This window comes from Oratosquilla oratoria, chromosome 30 (assembly GCF_046742065.1).
Source record: "Oratosquilla oratoria isolate Oo_2021 chromosome 30, ASM4674206v1, whole genome shotgun sequence".
Taxonomy (NCBI): Eukaryota; Metazoa; Arthropoda; class Malacostraca; order Stomatopoda; family Squillidae; genus Oratosquilla; species Oratosquilla oratoria.
The window spans coordinates 48,602,132-48,623,079 of NC_134806.1; the positions used below are offsets into that span (position 1 = coordinate 48,602,132).

At 40.7% G+C, this 20,948-nt stretch overlaps 1 protein-coding gene across 1 annotated transcript; it reads right to left on the reverse strand.

The window, feature by feature from the left end:
* Positions 1-1,284: 1,284 nt before the first annotated feature.
* LOC143041172 (uncharacterized) lies at positions 1,285-15,804 on the reverse strand. The gene is made up of 2 exons (XM_076212994.1): positions 15,698-15,804; positions 1,285-4,751 (listed from the first exon to the last, which is right to left on the reverse strand). Exon 2 carries the CDS (start codon positions 4,430-4,432, stop codon positions 1,628-1,630), a length of 2,805 nt encoding a protein of 934 aa, XP_076069109.1. The 5' UTR covers positions 4,433-4,751; positions 15,698-15,804; the 3' UTR covers positions 1,285-1,627.
* Positions 15,805-20,948: the final 5,144 nt, after the last annotated feature.

The window sequence follows — 20,948 nt, forward strand, 5'->3', positions numbered from 1 at the left end:
GCCGATGAGCGAAGTTAACCAGCGTTGGGTCTGGTTAGTACTTGGATGTGCGACCTCCTGGGAACACCAGGTGTTGTTATTTTCTCTTCTTCTCTTTCTGTCCTAGCATTCTTGCTTCGTCTATACCAACGTAACTGCAAACAAACGGCTGACATTTCACCTCCCCTGGCTGCCATGTCCTTGGACTCTTTGGCAATCTACTACATCAGCTTCAGTGCAAACACAGTCTCTATGAGGAACGTCTATCCAAACACATTTGATTGGACTTTTTTTCAAAATGTTCCATGGCTTCGTTAATATTAACATTGCAATGTCATAAAAGTGGTTACAACATAGCCTATACGAGATCTTTATATATTATGTATATGTATTAGGTTAGGTTAAGAATCTTTTCATGTCAACTTTTTATCACTAGCTATCAACGATTGATGGAGACGAAAATGAGGGAGAAAAAAAAAAACACAATATAGTAGCTATGCCGTAATGGTCTGCCGATTGTTGTATTAGGGTTAAGAATCTTTTTATACAATATTTTTCATTTAAAAAAAATTATCTTATATAGTACATGCATACAAACTTTCACATTTTTTTAATTTTATCAAATAATTCTATATAGTACATGTATACAAACTCCCTGCACGGGTGGACTTCCCGCCTTAGCCTCATGCAAAATATAATACATATAATAAATAACCTGTCTTGTAAGGTCTTGATAGGTAGAAAAGAGAGTAGAACCCTTGTGTAAGCAAGAAAAATATTGACCCGAGATTATTATGCCGTCAAGACTTGAAAGGAATCTGGTGTAACGGTGGAGGAGAAAGTTCGTTGGTTCACGTCACCGCTAAGCTCCCGTAGGATCTTGTACAATATATGTCCTGTCGGGGATTCATTCATTTCATTTTCCCGAACAGAAGTGACTCGCTATATCCATATGGAGGATTTTATAAGGGCGGCGATAGTGGTAACGCTTTATATATATATATATATATATACATATTAATATATATATATATTGAGGAATGGACGACAAAATGAGTGGCAGGGTGGTGAGATAAACACCGAGAACCGTTGAAGTTTTATTAACTGACGTTTCGCTCTTAACAGAGCTTCTTCAGAGTGTACAAACATAATCGGGAAATCAACAATTATATATCTTACATCATTCCGCGTTCCTTCCTTAACCCACCCCTCCCTCCCTCTCGTACCCTTCATATATATATATATATATATATATATATATATATATATATATATATATATATATACACATATATATATATATATGTAAGCGGAGTAGGAAACACAGGAGTCTTAGTCTAGAGTTTATTCCTGACTAGTTTCGCAGGTATGATTCTTCAAAGGAATGGTGTATAAACAGGCTGTGGGCATTATATACATGGGGTGGGCCTCTACCTCCCCGTGGTACCATAGTTGGTGACAAGTGTGAACATTAAAAATTCATTGTGGCAAATGTAATAATAATGATAATGCTTAGCAAGTGGTAAATATGATGACAATGCTAATGATAACAATGAAAATATTAATAGTAATTGTAACAGTGTACACGGGTCACCATGTGACGTTTGAGACTAGCATTTTGCGAGAAAGCAGAATCACACAGGTCACACTAAAATGGGTTCTCTCCCGTGTGGGTCATCATGTGACGTTTGAGACTAGAATTTCTTGAGAAAGCTGAATCACACTGGTCACACTGAAATGGCTTCTCTCCCGTGTGGGTCACCATGTGACTTTTGAGATGACTCTTTTGTGAAAAAGCTTTATTGCACAGGTCACACTGGAATGGCTTCTCTCCTGTGTGGGTCATCATGTGATCTTTGAGATTATCCTTACGTGAAAAAGCTTTATTGCACTGGTCACACTGGAATGGCTTCTCTCCTGTGTGGGTCATCATGTGATCTTTGAGTTTACAATTTAGCGAGAAAGCAGAATCACACAGGTCACACTGAAATGGCTTCTCTCCTGTGTGAGTCATCATGTGAAGTTTGAGATCACCCTTTCGTGGGAAAGCAGAATCACACAGGCCACACTGAAATGGATTCTCTCCTGTGTGGGTCATCATGTGAACTTTGAGATTAGCCTTACGTGTAAAAGCTTTATTGCACTGGTCACACTGGAATGGCTTCTCTCCTGTGTGGGTCATCATGTGATCTTTGAGACTAGTCTTTAGCGAGAAAGCTGAATCACACTGGTCACACTGAAATGGCTTCTCTCCCGTGTGGGTCACCATGTGACTTTTGAGATGACTCTTATGTGAAAAAGCTTTATTGCACAGGTCACACTGGAATGGCTTCTCTCCTGTGTGGGTCATCATGTGATCTTTGAGATTAGCCTTACGTGAAAAAGCTTTATTGCACTGGTCACACTGGAATAGCTTCTCTCCTGTGTGGGTCATCATGTGATCTTTGAGTTTACCCTTTAGCGAGAAAGCAGAATCACACAGGTCACACTGAAATGGCTTCTCTCCTGTGTGAGTCATCATGTGAACTTTGAGATTAGCCTTTTGTGGGAAAGCAGAATCACACAGGTCACACTGAAATGGCTTCTCTCCTGTGTGGGTCATCATGTGATCTTTGAGTTTACAATTTAGCGAGAAAGCAGAATCACACAGGTCACACTGAAATGGCTTCTCTCCTGTGTGAGTCATCATGTGAAGTTTGAGATCACCCTTTCGTGGGAAAGCAGAATCACACAGGCCACACTGAAATGGATTCTCTCCTGTGTGGGTCATCATGTGAACTTTGAGATTAGTCTTACGTGTAAAAGCTTTATTGCACTGGTCACACTGGAATGGCTTCTCTCCTGTGTGGGTCATCATGTGATCTTTGAGACTAGCCATTAGCGAGAAAGCTGAATCACACTGGTCACACTGAAATGGCTTCTCTCCCGTGTGGGTCACCATGTGACTTTTGAGATGACTCTTATGTGAAAAAGCTTTATTGCACAGGTCACACTGGAATGGCTTCTCTCCTGTGTGGGTCATCATGTGATCTTTGAGATTAGCCTTACGTGAAAAAGCTTTATTGCACTGGTCACACTGGAATGGCTTCTCTCCTGTGTGGGTCATCATGTGATCTTTGAGTTTACCCTTTAGCGAGAAAGCAGAATCACACAGGTCACACTGAAATGGCTTCTCTCCTGTGTGAGTCATCATGTGAACTTTGAGACTAGCCTTTTGTGGGAAAGCAGAATCACACAGGTCACACTGAAATGGCTTCTCTCCTGTGTGGGTCATCATGTGAAGGTTGAGATTAGCCTTTCGGCGGAAAGCAGAATCACACAGGCCACACTGAAATGGCTTCTCTCCTGTGTGGGTCATCATGTGATCTTTGAGATTAGCCTTTCGTGGGAAAGCAGAATCACACAGGCCACACTGAAATGGCTTCTCTCCTGTGTGGGTCATGATGTGAAGTGTGAGATCACCCTTTTGTGGGAAAGCAGAATCACACAGGCCACACTGAAATGGCTTCTCTCCTGTGTGGGTCTTCATGTGACGATTGAGATGACCCCTTAGTGAGAAAGCAGAATCACACAGGTCACACTGAAATGGCTTCTCTCCTGTGTGGGTCATCATGTGAAGGTTGAGATTAGCCTTTCGGCGGAAAGCAGAATCACACAGGCCACACTGAAATGGTTTCTCTCCTGTGTGGGTCATCATGTGAAGTTTGAGATCACGCTTTCGTGGGAAAGCAGAATCACACTGGTCACATTGAAATGGCTTCTCTCCTGTGTGGGTCATCATGTGAAGTTTGAGATAACCCTTTCTTGGGAAAGCAGAATCACACAGGTCACACTGAAATGGCTTCTCTCCCGTATGGGTCTTCATGTGACGTTTGAGATCACCCTTTCGTGGGAAAGCAGAATCACACAGGTCACACTGAAATGGCTTCTCTCCCGTGTGGGTCATCATGTGACGTTTGAAATCACCCTTTCGTGGGAAAGCAGAATCACACAGGCCACACTGAAATGGTTTCTCTCCTGTGTGGGTCATCATGTGAAGGTTGAGATCACCCTTTTGTGGGAAAGCAGAATCACACTGGTCACATTGAAATGGCTTCTCTCCTGTGTGGGTCATCATGTGAAGTTTGAGACTGGCCTTTCGTGGGAAAGCAGAATCACACTGGTCACATTGAAATGGCTTCTCTCCTGTGTGGGTCATCATGTGAAGTTTGAGATCACCCTTTCGTGGGAAAGCAGAATCACACAGGTCACACTGAAATGGCTTCTCTCCCGTGTGGGTCATCATGTGACGTTTGAAATCACCCTTTCGTGGGAAAGCAGAATCACACAGGTCACATTGAAATGGCTTCTCTCCTGTGTGGGTCATCATGTGAAGGTTGAGATTAGCCTTTCGGCGGAAAGAAGAATCACACAGGCCACACTGAAATGGTTTCTCTCCTGTGTGGGTCATCATGTGACGTTTGAGATCACACTTTTGTGGGAAAGCAGAATCACACAGGTCACACTAAAATGGCTTCTCTCCCGTGTGGGTCATCATGTGACTTTTGAGATAATCCTTACGTGAAAAAGCTTTATTGCACTGGTCACACTGGAATGGCTTCTCTCCTGTGTGGGTCATGTGACATTTGAGATTACCCTTATGTGAAAAAGCTTTATTGCACAGGTCACACTGGAATGGTTTCTCTCCTGTGTGGGCCATGTGTTGTTTGAGATCACCCTTTTGTGAGAAAGGGTAATCACACAGGTCACACTTAAATGGCTTCTCTCCTGACCTAAAAAAGAACAGTAAAATTGATTATTAAAATCACTCATGAAAATGGGATGTGTGCACATTATATCCACACCAGTTACATTGTTCCAGCCCTCGAATAGGTGCCCACCTACGTACCCAAACTGCTCGCCATCAACCACCACCGTTAACATTGGTCACGGATTACTTAGTTGGACATGTGGACTACACACTTGAACGAAAAAGGAGATAAATTAAATCACGTTTATACACACTGTGGCCTTTGTTCACCCTGTACCCTCTCACTTTTTGTCGAGTCTATCAATGTGTTCCTAGTGCTCAGGTATATTGGTCTATGCACCTTTTTACACCACCTATATGTATATATATTATATATATATATATACATATCTTTTAAATATATAAATTTGCTGCCTAATCAATCGGTGGGAGAAAGTACTGGTAGTTTTGACGCAACAATAATAAAAATAATGATAATAAAACCGCGATTGTACATGTCACTTGGGTTTATTGTTCCAGAAAGAAGACAGATGTTTAGGTGAATCTTACAGGTCCAAGTTGTAAACTTACTTTTCTATTGCGAGGGTATTTCTAATGTATATCCTAAGATGTCATGAAATGATAAACTCCAGATTTTTTGTGAAAGAAAATATATACAATAAAAACACTCATTTCCACTTTTATCTTTTTTAGAAGGCAATCACCAATTTTATGTGGCCTAAGATTCAATATTCTAAGTTACTGGTAAAGTGAAAAACAGCAAACCACGGGAGTGAATGAATAAATATTACGAAGAGAACTATGATATACAATAGCACACATAACTGGAAACAAAAAATCTTGGTGATATTTTCGCCCATCCAATACTCAAGGATATCAGAAATCAATGTTTGTGTGATTCATGCGAATCCTTTATTAGTTTAAATTTGCCGGGATACACCCCCCCACACACATATAACGACCAATCTAGGTTCCAATTTTGGCAACGATTGGTTCCATATCGTCGAAGTTTCGTGGCATACATACCATGGCACTCAAGCAGACAGACGGACAAGCACAATTTCTCAAATATTTATACTGCACGTGTGTGCATTGCCCCAGGATTCGATACCAAAACCCAACACCGGTGTAGGCTTCTCTCCAGTGTGGGTCATTATGTGACATTTAAGAGCACTATTTTCTGAGTAAGCTGCATCACATGTCACATTTGAAAGGCTTTTCTCCAGTGTGGGTCATTATGTGATATTTGAGAGCACTCTTTTCTGAGTAAGCTGCATCAAACAAGTCACACTTGAAAGGCTTCTCTCCACTATGGTTCATCACGTGACATTTGAGATGATCCTCTCGGGAGAAAACTGCATCACACAGGTCACATTCAATTTTTTCTGTCCACTGTGGGTCATCACGTGACGTTTGAGAATTGTAGGGCGTTTCGGACCGGATCATTCGGACCTAGACGTTTCGGTCAAATGACTCATTATCACTAAATGATCAACTTTAAATAATCTGGGAAGTTTATTGAGCTGAAAAAAATAATGATGATTTAATTTGAATAATTTTCATTACTTAAAATGTGGCAAATGTCACAATTCATATATCACACATTACCGAAAAATAATCATTAATATGCAAAGTCACAATATTGTTTACCATTTGTGCATCAGAGTCTGTTCATGTTTAGATGTTGGGTTGCCCACCACGAATATTATGGCTAAGCCCTCTGAGGAACTGAGGAATGGTCTTCTTGTCAGAGACCCTATCTTCACAAAGGTTGCGTAACCGAGACTGAAGCTCCATGCACACCTGCTTGGTACGCTTCCTTGGCCGGACACCCATTTCTAGTCTGGAGCAACACTGTGGTGACTCTGGCACATTCGGCTTTCAGGCACTCTACTAACTTCCAGATGGATGGATGATGGTGGCCAACAAGGGATGAAAACTTGTTGTTCCAGCCCTCCCTCACTGATGTTGTTGGTACGGGGTTGATTATCCAAAGTGACTTCATGCATGTTCCACAGTTCGGGCGGAAACATTGCAGGAACACGGCGAAAGGTGATGGGTGCAACACTGCCTACGCGGTCATTGGCAATCTTCCGTTGAAGAAGGGCATAGGCGAGGGGTAGGAAAACACTATCAACTCTTCCCTGGATAACATACAGTTGCATGAAGACTGACGGGGACATGGCCAAGTTGCCATCCATGCACCAAGTATCTGCTGCTGTTGCTGCTGCTGCTAGCTACTGGAGATGTTCTTCTGTGGCAAAGATGATGACACGCTCATCAGAATCGGGGCCACTTTCATGTAGGAGGAACTGAATTGGAGAGTCGCCTGCTGTCACAGCCCATTTACCACTAATGATAAGTTCATGAAGAGGCTGGGGCTCTTTGGGACGGTTACTGGCACGGGCCCTCCTCAGCACACGCTTGCATGTATCAGCGGCTGGTAAACGAGCGTTCACTGCATCAGCAACACTGGCACTCACAAAAGTGAAGATCTGGTTCGGTTTGTCAACTGCAACATCATTAGCTGGATGGCAATGGCCAATATGTGCAAAGGGAGACTAGTGATCCTTGGTGGTTATAACAATGCCTAGGTATCTAACAAGAGGATCACGTTTGACACATCGCCAAGTTAACTGTGGCAAAGTTTCAGACCACCACGTTTGGTGTATAGAGAAACTCAAAGATAACACACCAGGACATGACGGTTGGCATCCAAGAATCTTAAAGGAAATGAAAAATGAGATTGCTGTTCCATTAGAAATTATTTTCTAGAAATCCATCATATCTGAAGGCAACAAAAAGAATCCAAATAACTAAAGGCCTATAAGTTTGACTTCAATAGTAGGAAAAATTAATGGAAATTATCATCAGAGATGCTATCAAACATCATTAAGAAAGTAACTGTTTGATAAATGATAGCCAGCATGGTTTCAGACGGAAACGTTCTTGCGTGACTAACTTACTTGAATTCTACAACACAGTTATCTCGAATTATGTCAAGAAACAATATAGATTTAATATATCTAGACTTTGCAAAAGCTTTTGATACCGTCCCACACGAAAGACTACTTACTAAATTAGCTTCACACGGAATAAATGGTAGCCTATTAAGTTGGACAAGTAATTGGTTCAATGATCGAGAGTTCTTTTGAATAGAAAATACTTCTGGTTGGAAAAATGTTACGAGTGGAGTTCCTCAGGGTTCCATTCTTTGGCCACTTCTATTCATAGTATGATATAGACCACGGACTAAAATCTATTGTTTCCAAATTTCCTGATGATACAAAATTAAGCGGAATGGCAAATGATCACTTAAACCAATTAGATATTCAAGATTTAGATAAATTACAGCAATGGTCTGATAAGTCACTAATGAAATTTAGCACAAGTAAATGCAAGGTAATGCACATAGGTAAAATAACTTGCTTTGACTGCCATAGATTGATATCAACCACTTTGGAGACCTCTGATCTTGTCAGTGCCTGACAAGCATGTATCACGTTACTGCTGTCAATAGTTTTCCTCTACTGGCATTTAAACTTGAGTTCTTGGTGCCTAGGGAATCCATAAACTTCATCCTGTGACAGAAATACAGACCTTGTTATGAATAGAAGGTTCTCCTGGCAATTTTTTTGCTTGACACTGCAACTTCTGGCCATTCAATAGTTCATGCTACCCAAAGATATTGCTACATACCTCTCCTGATCATCATGTCTTGGTGATAGATATCAGTTTTATTGACATTTATGGGATGTCAGCCAAGACAATTACTTAGTGCAGTTTGGATAAAATACACATGGTAAACAGGATCCGCAATCCAATTAGATTCTAACCACGAATAAAATCACAATGAACATTTGCACTCGTGTCAAACCTGACTTCAGATATTATCTTACTGGTCTACAAGATCATCCCTCAATGAACTTGAGGTAAATTAGGTGGAAAAAACATATTGTATTATCCAAAGTTACATTGCATTCAGGGGTATAAATCCTAACATTCAGAAAATACCCAACAGGCAATTTTTTCCCAACAGTTTTCCTGTTGATTTGACCTCATCGGGGGTGCCATTTCAATTGGAAATCACTTGTCTGTACTAAACCCCCACCCCCATATGGAGGCTGCATTAGGAAATAAGTATTGCACAACATTTTTCAAATAAAAGATAAATCAAGCACAGTATTCTCCTATTCTGATGATATCTAACCTACCCAGTCTCTCCCTCATGGGGAATAGATTTTTCGATGTTTACCCCGTCTGGGGTATTCCTTCACCCCATCTGGGGTATTGGCTGCATGTTATTGTGGCAAAGTAGCATGCAGTTCATACTTTAGGATCTATATGGGGTGCCCCTATGGACCAGAGCCACACATCATTTTGTCTGTGATGGAGGAAAACTCTGTTCATAGAGAAATGATGACACTTTTATACTACGACTATCCCTCCGTTATGCTGTCCCCCAACCCCTTGTTACTGTCCTGTACCATTTCTCTGAATATTCATTTCCTTTTTTTCGCCGACCCTGTGGTGGGGGAAGAGAATGCTACCACCAAATCTTTCCACTTGAGTCGTAAAAGGCGACAAAAAACGGGACGGGGATGGGTTTAGGAGTCATGCTACCTGTAGCCCCAAAAGGGGACATTCCTAAAAAAGAAGGAAAGCCACAAGAGGGTCTGGAAGTTTTCTAACCAGTACCCTAAGGTTTGGGTTTTTTATTGTGTGTGGATGTGGTACAGATGAGAGTAAAAGGGAAGAGATAGGCAGAATGTTTGTGAGAAGAAAGATGTGCTGGCTTTGAGTGAAACTAAAATGAAAGGAAAAGGCATCTGTGAGTTTGGGAGTGTAGCTGGGAGGTACTCAGGAGTGAAGAGGGGATGAGTGAGAAAAGGGGTGGCTATACTAGTAAGTGAAGAGATAAGTAAGCGGGTAGTGGAGTGGAAGGAGGTTTCATCAAGGTTGATGTGGATGAAGGTGAAGCTGGGAAGGGAGACGTGGGTTTTTTGTAAGTGCGTATGGAGTTGATAGTGAGAGGAGCATAGAGGAAATGGAGGCTTTTTGGGTAGATATAAATGAGTGCATGGAGGGATTAGGGAGAAATGTCAATGTAGTTGTATTGGGAGACCTTAATGCTTGGGTAGGAAAGGAACCAATAGATGGAGTGATTGGGAAGTATGGAGTTCCAGGTAAAAATCGTAGTGGAGAAACGATGGTGGAGATGTGTCTTGAAAGAGAGTTGATAATAGCATGTACAGTGTTTAGGAAGAAAGTCAAGCATAAGTACACATGGGAGAGGGTAGTGCATAGAAGGGTGGCAGATAGAGTGTTAATGGACTGTATAGTGGTGACCAGGAGTATGGTAGGAAGAGTTAAGGATGTACATGCTCTAAGGGGAGGGGGAATATCAGATCCTTTCCTGGTGGAAGGTAAATTGAGAGTGGAGAATAGGTGGAGAAAGAGGAAAAGGGCAGAAGGTGGGGAGGTACTTAGAGTGAACTGCTTAAATGAGGGGAAAAAAAGGAGAGTGAGTATAAAAAGAACCTGAAAGAGGAGTGGGAGGCAGTAAAGGATAGAGTAGAACTAGGAGTGGAGGAGGAATGGGGATGGTTCAAGGAGGGAGTCATAAGGTGTGCAAAGATGGTGTGTGGAACAAGGTGGGCGGGAGGAAATAGAAGGGTAGTGAGTGGTGGGATGAGGAAGCAAAGAAATGTGTAGAAGAGAAGAAGCAGGCTTTCATAGATTGGCTGGAAAGTAGGACGAGGGAATCGTATGAGAGGTACAAAGTAAAGAGAAGGAAAGTTAAGCATAAGATAAAGGAGGCAAAGAACAGAGCAGATGTGAAATGGGGTACGAGTATGACAAAAAAATTTGAAAGCAATAAAAAGATATTTTGGAAGGAAAATAAAAGAGAAAGAGGAGGCGAATCAAGTAGAGAAGAAAAGGTAAAAGGTGCAGATGGAGAGATGATAATGGAAGAGAAGGCAGTGAGAGGAAGGTGGGCAGAGTATTTTAGGGAGTTGCTAAATGTGAAGGAGGATAGGGAGGGAAAGGTAGTTGCAGTGGGAATTGCCAAGAAAATGAGTGATGAGTGAGGAAAATGAAGGAGAAATAGGGAAGGATGAAGTGAAAGCAGCTGTTAAGATGATGAAAGCAGGTAAGGCACCTGGTCTGGATGGATGCCATGCAGAATGTCTGAAGAAAGGAGGTACAGCTATGGTGGACTGGCTGGTGAGGTTATCTAATGTTTGTTTAAGAGGGGGTAGAGTGCCGGAGGACTGGAGGAGTGCCTGTGTAGTTCCACTTTACAAAGGAAAGGGGGACAAGTGTGAGTGTAGTAGTTTCAGAGGGATCAGCTTGTTGAGTGTAGTTGGGGAGGCTTATGGGAGGGTCTTGATTGAGAGGATTAGGAGAGGAACAGAGGGAGTAATTGGTGAGGAACAGTGTGGGTTTAGGACAAGTAGGGGTTGTGTAGATCAGATTTTTGTGCCAAGACAGATGTGAGAAAGCTATAGGGAAAGGTAAGGATGTTTTTTGGGCTTTTATGGATCTGGAAAAGGCTTATGACAGGGTAGGCAGAAAGGCACTGTAGGAGGTACTGCAGATATATGGGATAGGAGGAAAGCTGTTAACAGCAGTCAAGAAAGTAGTAGAGCTTGTGTTAGGATTAGAAATGGAGAGAATGAATGGTTTGAGGTAAAGGTGGGACTTCATCAGGGATGTGTTATGTTGCCCTGGCTGTTCAATCTTTACATGTACGGGGTGGTGCGAGAGGTAAATGTGAGGGTAGTAGGTCATGGGTTGGAGATGATTAAAGAAAATGGAGAAAAGTGGGAGGTGAGCCAGCTGTCGTTTGCTGAAGACACTGCGCTTGTAGCAGGATCAGAGGAGGGATTGAGGAAGTTAGTGACAGAGTTTGAGAAGGCATATGAAAGAAGGAAGCTGAAGATAAATGTGGGTAAAAGTAAGGTGATGAGATGTACAAGGGGAGAGAGTGACAGTAGGCTGGAAGTAAGCATTAAGGGTGAAAGACTGGAGAGAGTGGATAGTTTTAGATACTTGGGTGCGAATGTGGCAGGGAAGGGAGGAGTGGAGGTGGAGGAAGAATGTAGATTGAAAGAGGCAAGTAAATGCCTTGGTGGATTGAAAAGTGTAATGAGAGATAGACATCTGGGAATGGATGCTTAGAGGAGGTTATATGAAGGAGTGATTGTGCCAATAGCATTGTACGGGGCAGAGACATCGAACATGAGAGAGGAAGAGAGGAGTTTGAATGTGTTTCAGATGAAATGTCTAATAAATATGATAGGGGTTACTAGGCTGGATGGAGTGAGAAATGAGGCGGTGAGGAGGAGAACAGGGGTGGAAAGGGAACTGGGAGATAGGGTTGATGAAAGAGTATTAAAATGGTTTGGACAAATGGAAAGAATGAGTGAAGAAAGATTAGTAAAAGAAGTGTGGAAGGCAGAGGTGGAAGGAGTGAATATGAGGGGACGTCCTAGGATGAGATGGATGGATGGGGTGAAAGGGGCATTACAAAAGAGAGGAATGTCTGTGGAGGAAGGACGGGAGAGGATAGAAGATATGGGTTAATGGAGAGGGGTTGTGTATAGATGATGCTGTGATGCATGAGAGGGAGTGGGTGGGGGGATGGGGGGTGAGGAAGTATGTATGAGAAAATATTTGATGCAGACCGAAGGGGTTTCTCCCCGTCTTCTCCTTTTCTGCATGAGGGGATGGAGAGGGGGGAGGTCGTCAAATTTATGAAGCTGCATTGCTGTGTATGTGCTGTCTTGCAACACTACTTCTTACCCAGGGCAGTGGACAGGATACAGGGATCACCCGTCATCCAGGAGATGCCAAGAGGGGAGTGGAATATAAAGGAAATGGAATGGGTGGGAGTGGTTTCTATGCCTTTTTCTTTTTGGCTACCCCCCGTGTAGGGGGAAAAATCCTTTGGTATATGTATGCCTGTATTTGAGACAAGATAATTTTATACAAGATAATTTTCATGACATTTTATTGAAAAAACTTCAGGCATTAGGAGTGGCGAATATTGGCTGGTTCAAGTCCTACCTTACAGGTCGCAAACAACTTGTACAGGTAAATGAAGCCTGCTCAGATGACAGAGAGATAACTTGTGCTGTACCACAAGGTTCAATTCTAGGATCGCTACTGTTCCTGGTCTTTATTAACGACATGCCAGGTGCGGTGAACTGTAAGTTACTGCTATTTGCAGACGACTCCGCACTAATTGTCTCAGGTAGAAGAAGAGGAGAAACTGAGTGTCGAACTGTCATCGGTTCAGGACTGGCTCATAGAAAATAGGCTGTCTTTACAACTCGGTAAAAGTATTGTCTTCGCATCAAAACCCAACCTCAGGAAACACAGCGATGTACAGGTCAGATGTGGGGTTAATGTCTTGGAGTCAAAACAAGAGGTAACCTATCTTGGAATACCCTTAGATCAGTCCCTCTCAGGGAATGCTATAACAGATAAGATTGTATCCAAGTGTTCACATAAAGTCAAAGTTTTGTACAGAAAAGCCAGAAATTTTGATCTGGAAACAAAGAAGCTTCTGGTCTCAGCCTTGTTACAACATCACTTTGATTACGCTTGTAGCTCTTGGTACAGTAGTCTGAGCAGAAAAAAACAATCTCGGCTATAGGTTGCACAAAATAAGATCATTAGATTCATACTAAATTTACCTCATCATAGTCATATTGGTATAGAAGAATTTGGCAAGGTAGAATGTTACCTGTAAAATATCGTGTCCAGCAGCTGAAACTAAACCAGGTTTACAATGTCATTCATAATTCTGCTCCCTCATATGTGAGCTGTAATTTTACATTATCAACTGAGAACCGAACCCGGAACAGTCAAAAGTCTCTTATTGTACCTCATGCAGGTCCCTTCACCAAAAACAGCTTTCACTTCACAGGTGCTCAACTATGGAACTCACTACCTGTGTCCATTAAGAAGTCAAATAGCAAGGTTACCTTCATGAGAAAAGTCAAGGGTTACTATATGTCTCAGCTATGGACAGAGAACAGCCTTTGATTTTATGCACTACTAGCTTAGTGAGGGATACCTGATTCCATGAGTAATACCATCCAAATCTGCTTTCACTCATAACTGTTCTGACCTCCCCACTTTTTTTGTCCTTCAGAAGTTTAGTTTAGTATAACAATGATTGATGTTACAAATTGGTTTTGCTAGTCATAATATGGTATATGTCTCAGGTAGGGTCCGAGAACAGATATAATCTGACCTTTTTCCTCATTCTCCTTCTTGTTTTACTCATATGAGTACTGGTCCCCTGTACCCTACCTCTGGTGCTTCAGGTTATAATATACTACTCCCTAATGCACATATTAATTGCCCACTCCGTCCTAAGATTCACGTAAAATGTTCCATTTAATTAATGGGTCACCCTAGCTGCAGTGTAGCTTTCACTATAACATGTTGATACAGCTGTAGAATATTGTAGTATATCATTAATGGTACTACTCTGATATAGTACACACTCATACATGTTCATACAGCTGTAGAATAATGCAGTATAATATTAATGGTACTACTCTGATATAGTACTCACTCATACTGTTTTGTTTCAATTTAACATTATTTTGTTGTTCCTTTGCTTAATGCAATGTTCCTTTTTGTGATGGTGCTCAATTTTTGGTCTCAATATTCTATGTGTACAAACATTTTAGTAATATTAGCAAAACTATAACAATGTTTATGTGTCATATGTGTACTGACTGGTATTACTCATGATTGTCTCTGGTCCCCTTAACCCCCTATGTATGTTGTCTGTGCGACTTAGTGTAGAATAACAATCTGATGAGGACCACAATGGAAATAAGCGTACATGCTTTTTGTGTTATCCTCGGCAATTTGCAATTATTATTCCGAACCATGTGTTCTTGTCATTATTTGCACTTCATGGACATTGATTCAGTGCCAAATAAAGTCTATCTATCTATCTAATGATTCTACATAATTTTAAGTATTCACAAAGATGTTTGCCAATCTGCAACCCTTCCCTATATCATCTGCTAGCCCATGTTTATATATAATAAATTCATAGTAATGTCGGCAACGATTTTTAAAACACTAAGACGAGCATCTTTAAGTTACCAAGAATTAGGTTAGGTTACTTTATGTTAGATCTCAAGGTTCCAATTTTTACCTGCATCATTAAGTAGCTTTTATCATTCTGAATATTTTCATCCCCAGATATAAGTACCACAAGTCTATAGTAACATCAGTGGCGATTTGAAATAAAGACAAGCAAACATCTTTACATATACCCAATTCTACACTTACGTCAAAATGTTTATTTACAACTTGGAGTTGTTCTAAAACATCAGTATATACTGTTAACTACTCCCTAGTTCTTAAAGGGCTATTGTTATTTGAAATGCTTTCTTTGAATTTTGAGTTTCTCAACCCAAAACAAAATTTAACGTCCCTGCAGACAGCCCCCTATACAATTTTTGAAATGCTGGTTTTCTTTGAATAGTTTCACCCAAACATAGAATTTAATATGTGACTTATGTGTTTCTGGTGGGAAATGTTGTGATATGAACGATGGTGTACATCACTTCCGTCGCAAATCCGTACTTTTCAAGTAATTAAATATTAAAATTATGCACTTTAAACTTATTTTGAGTATTCAAGCCAATAATCATATAATGCATAAACTAACCCATCAATGCGATACCCTTCGAAAGCCTACTAGTTTGTGAATTTGCGTATAGTATTTGCACGTCTGATGTGATAGAATGTAAACAGTGACTAAAGAAGCATGTGTAATTCGCCTTCATTCTGTCTACGAATTTGGTAGCGGCGATTGGAACCCATGAAAAACCAGACCACATCTACCAATCTGGTGGCGGCACACTACGCATTTCTTAATAACATACTAGCTTGTGGTACTTGCTTTGCTATCAAACTCTTGCCTACCTGTCACATAGGGAGTGTTTTGCTTGATGATTTTTTGGCTGGCGGCAAACGATAACAATATCTAAGCTTGCGGCTATGTTTTCGTTTATGTTTACAGTGACTCTACCTGAGGAAGTCAAATGAATATCAAAACGTTTTCATATTGCTTTTAATGTATTAATATGAGTATAGTGACATTTAAAGATAATAAATAAATATATCATGCATAACCAATAATATGCCATTCTATTTATATTCTATACATAAACCGCAGGAATGGAGGCTCATTTTTACACTCACCTGACTAGCAAAAATTGCCGTAGGTGTCGACACACCATGCATTTCTGGCTAATCAAAACGTTTTCATATTGCTTTTGTTTCAATATGAGTATAGTGACATTTAAAGATAATAAATAAAGATATCATGCATAACCAATAATATGCAATTCTATTTATATTCTATACATAAACCGCAGGAATGGTGGCTCATTTTTACGTTCACCTGACTAGCAAAAATTGCCGTAGGTGTCGACACACCAGGCATTTCTGGCTAACATTGTACACGCATGTACTACTTGCTTGCGTGTCCGTCACACAGGGAAAGTGTTTTTCTGGCGACTTTTTGGCTGGCGGGTAGCTAAAGCAATAACCAAACTTCCCGCCAATTTTTCTCCTGCCGCTTTGTAGAAGATTAGCACATATACTCCGAAAGACTGGGTATAACTGTACTTTGTTTACTAATAAGCGTACGAAAGCTACGGAAACTGGAGAAGCAGAAGAAAAGGTTTTGCCTCGGTCCTGGTTGGCAAGACGTAGTGATAGATGTGTGTATGCCAACCGAGTGAATAAAGTTTAGCGGGAAGGCACTTTTTTAGAACCACAGGCAGACATTCTACAAGTCGTCATGAAACTCGGGATACTGCCTTTTACCGCAGTAAACGACTCTATTACTGCGGTAGTCAAATAAATAAAAAAATGAGGACCGATATCATACCATTTTAATGCTTCAATAGGTTTATACTGACTATCAAAGATAAAGAAAAAAACTCACGTTTAAACAATAACTGTCACAGCTTTGGCATTCTGACACACTGCCTAGTGCTTCCCATTTTCGTTTTGTCTCTTTTCAGCCCTTCGTCTACTACTATTCCTTCGCTCTATGGAATCGCTGAAAGTCTTAATGGCTCTAGTAACTACTTCTTGGTATTTTCCCGGCAACTGTTTTGGGAGTTGAGCGCTAATTGGTTGCAGTGCCTTATCAAGTTTAAGTGTCTTCTATTTACTTATAGGAACTTCCCTGTCTTCCAAGATATCTTTGTGTGCTCATGATCGAAGTCATCACAGATGTTATAATGTTAAGATTGAATTGTTTCAACTTCTCAATTAGTTAAATCAATTCACCCTATTACAATATTGTGTCCTTGTAATTTGTGATTATGATTGGTATAATTTACGTATGCATTGCCATTTTATTTTGTTTCTCATTTGTTTTGGTTGGAGGGTCCGCTGCATTTCGTACCCCCCCCCCCACCTGCGCGTTTGCCGCCTCTCGCCATTGCTAATCACGTTGCAGTGACTCGTGTTCAGTGTATCGGAAACTTAGCGAAACAAGAAATGTGTTTCGTGACGTGCCCCGAAATCAGAATCTGCAAGTTTAGTCGAGGTTCATTGACAAACCCAATCCAGTGATTCAATACATGGAACTTACGTGTTCAAGAAAACAAACTTCTACAGAGTGTATGAAGCGGAAAGATCGACGAAATCGGGGAAAATTAAATCCTTGGGCGCGATTCCCCTACCCTACCACGTGTCCAGTGCTATCGACTAAGGACAGGCATAGTTCCCGCCGCCCCTATGTGACGCATGAATCTACGAATATCGACAGCATCCTGTTCAATTGAGGGCATCCACTCATTTGAAGACATCACCAGTCAGTGCACTATTACAGGAGAGAATAATCAGAGGTATTATCTTTATATTTAGCTAGGTCTTAGAGCGCGCAGGGCTAGCCGGGTAGGAAGTCTCCAACCATATACGTATGTTGTATCTTGCCCATTTAGTTGATAAGTGAATTACTGTGAAATAATGTTCATGCTACAAAGATAAAACCTGAATATTAATTGCATGCCACTGACTGTGGATATATCTTGAATTATAGTCAAATCAGTGTGATAAATTCTGTTTAATTAGCCCTAGGACTGTGATTTACATGAGTTTACTCCTCTCTTTTGAGAAACATTTCTCTGGTCCTTCGAAATACACGCTGGAATTGAAGGGAACGTGTGTGGTTCGAGCGGGGTCTCAAATTTCCTGGACTTTGGCTCCCAACTGCAGCTATCCTCCTTCATCAATTACCAATTTCCCAGTGTGTGAGAATTCTCATGCCCCTCAACCACCCCCTTCTCCAGGGATTTCGGGACAACACTCATGTTAACATAATGATTGAAGTGTGCCTAAATAAAACTTTACATGGAAAAGTAGCTTAGACCAGAGGTTCCCAAACTTGACCATACCAAGGACCCCCAGACACGATGAGTCTCAACCAAGGACCTCAACCAAACCAAATTTATAAATACCAAACCGGGATACCCAGTATTATCCAGTACAACATAGTACATTTAATATTTACTTATTGCTGCACATTGCATAAATAAAAAATATGATGATAGAGTTGCAGTGATATATTTTTTTTATCATAAGCTATATATATTTTTCATGAGTTACAAAAAATTGCATAAATCAAAAATATGATGATAGAGTTGCAGTGATATATTTTTTTTATCATAAGCTATATATATTTTTCATGAGTTACAAAAAATACTTTCCTTCATTGTGTTGCGGACCCTAGGGTCACACCGTATTATCTTCGTTGTTTGTCAAATAGATGGAATCTATGGATGACTTTCTTAAAGAAATTTTGATAGTTACCTTCTGGTGAAAAATATATAAGATTGACATCTAACTCTTTGAGATGAGTAATAATAGGATTGTGGATGTTTTGTACTCAAACCATTTCATACTCAAGTACCTTTGTACCTAAAGAGACCATATGTACACGCCATCATCTGACAGATATACCATATCTGTTATGATATATTGCATTCTACTTTTCATTAGAAATATACTGAAAATCGCCAAATAGGCAAATACACATTCACGCCACCCTGACCAGAATGACTTCAATTTCGCTCGTTTTTTCATCTGGCCATGATATTTGGGGGTGGGGGTGGGATGGCCTATATCAATCGCATCTTAATATAACTCGATAACATTCCAAGTTTGGACTAACAAGACCTGAATCTATACATGACCTACTCTAGGAAGGTTTATATAGTTCCTCTCACTCATTTGACTGAAATAAGTGATGTGAGTCACATTGTTTAAGATACACTGTGCATTTAGCAAAATACTTGTTTGTCAAATAGAAAAATCTATCCGCAATATATACTTAAAAGAATAAACCAATGAATTCTCAGGCAGGAACTGCTATCAACGAACTCTAGAAAACGTGGAAGTAGCTAGATGACAAAGTATAATGGGAGAAGTAGTGCTTTAACATCTTCGACCTACAGCTCGTTGAAACACAGACATTATATACACATACCCAGTCATCCTCCAGGAACCCTGTGACACTTGTGCGGTAATGCTTTGTGGAAATTCTATTTGATATCAGTATAAAGTTGGACATTTTGTTACCTTTGGTCTCATTTGCGCATTTCCCACACTAGTTTCTCAAATGGGCGCGCTCTTCCCATATAAACTTTTTATACAAGAACATATTACTAGTGCAAAATATATATACTATAGCCAGCACTCATACCCGGTACACTTTGTATTTGTTTAGATTTTAGTGAAATAATATCAGAGTACACACTTATTATAACTATCAGTTTACCATTTGCGGAATTTTCACTATATTTAAAGTTGTTGATGCTTCTGAAATTTTAGTTCCTAATAACCATGAAAATATTTTTACTAAGGGACCCTGAGTGAATTGAACTTGGCGGTGTTTAACGCCTTTTAACACTATGCTTAACAGCATAGACCTACAATTAAATAGAATTGTTTAAAAACACCCATAAAATGGAAGGCATGCACATCACATCCACGCCATTGACAGTGTCCTAGCCATGTGCCTCTTTCATATTTTTTCTACCATAACAAAATTCTGCTTTACATGCCTAACTCCGAGAAGGTGCTCATCTCGCGGCGTCCACTCAATCGCTCCATCGCTCATCAGTTGTTCGCACTAACTTACCTGCCCAATTCCACTTCCTCTCTTTTACCACCTCCACAATATATTTCACTCTAGTCTGCTCTCTCACCCAACTCAATAAGTAATGAGAAAACGTCAGGAGAGACACCATCTATTTTTATAAGCTTGCAAAACTTTGTCTCCTTCAAAATAATTGCCTCTCGCACCTACACACTTCTGCATGCGTCTTTCCCAATCTTGGAAGACGTCCTCAAAGTCCTTTTTCAGTTGTAGAGAGGATTATGTCCGTGGCGCTCCGTGGGGTGCTTGGAAGGCCATTTGTCCACCCAGGGAAGCTAGAGCCACGGAGGTTGTACCTCCCTGTACATTTATTGTTGGAGCCTTCTCTCGAATATGGAAGGCCTCCAGGATCTCCAAACGATGAAAGTTGTGTGCGGTGTCGATGATCTTTGTATTCTCCACCAGGATATTTCTAGTCAGGAGGAGTTGTTGTTGTTGTTGTTGTTGTTGTTGTTTCGAAAAAAATTCTTTGGGGCTCCAGCTCGTAGATGACACGTTAATTCTTCTGGAGAGAGAAGTCGTCGTCATTCCTATATAAAACATAGGACGAAGCTTACAGTCTTCGTGCGGGCAGATGAATTCATAGACGACATTTCTCCTCCGTAGTGGGTTGAGTTACGGGTCGGGTTATTTCGCAGGATGAGGTTTGACGTTTTGAAATTCTTATAATAAATCCGAAGCTCCAGCTTTTCTCCAGGGTCGGATGGTTGTACACCGCGTTCAACAATTTCTCTGGGGATTCTTTCGTTCGTCCGTTCGGTAAGCTGTACTCATGATAGATAATTGAGAATAATTGAGGGGCTTTTCTTGGGAGGGACGGTGTCATGATTTAGGTAGTTCTCTATATTTCGTCGGATGACTTCTTGTACGTCCTTATTGGGAAATCCATTGTTAACCAGGACTTGCTGCAAGCGTTGAAGCTCTTGGTGTAAAAGAGGCCATGTGGAGCAATGCGTGAATGCCCTGTTCACGTATGAACATATGACGCTAAAAAGG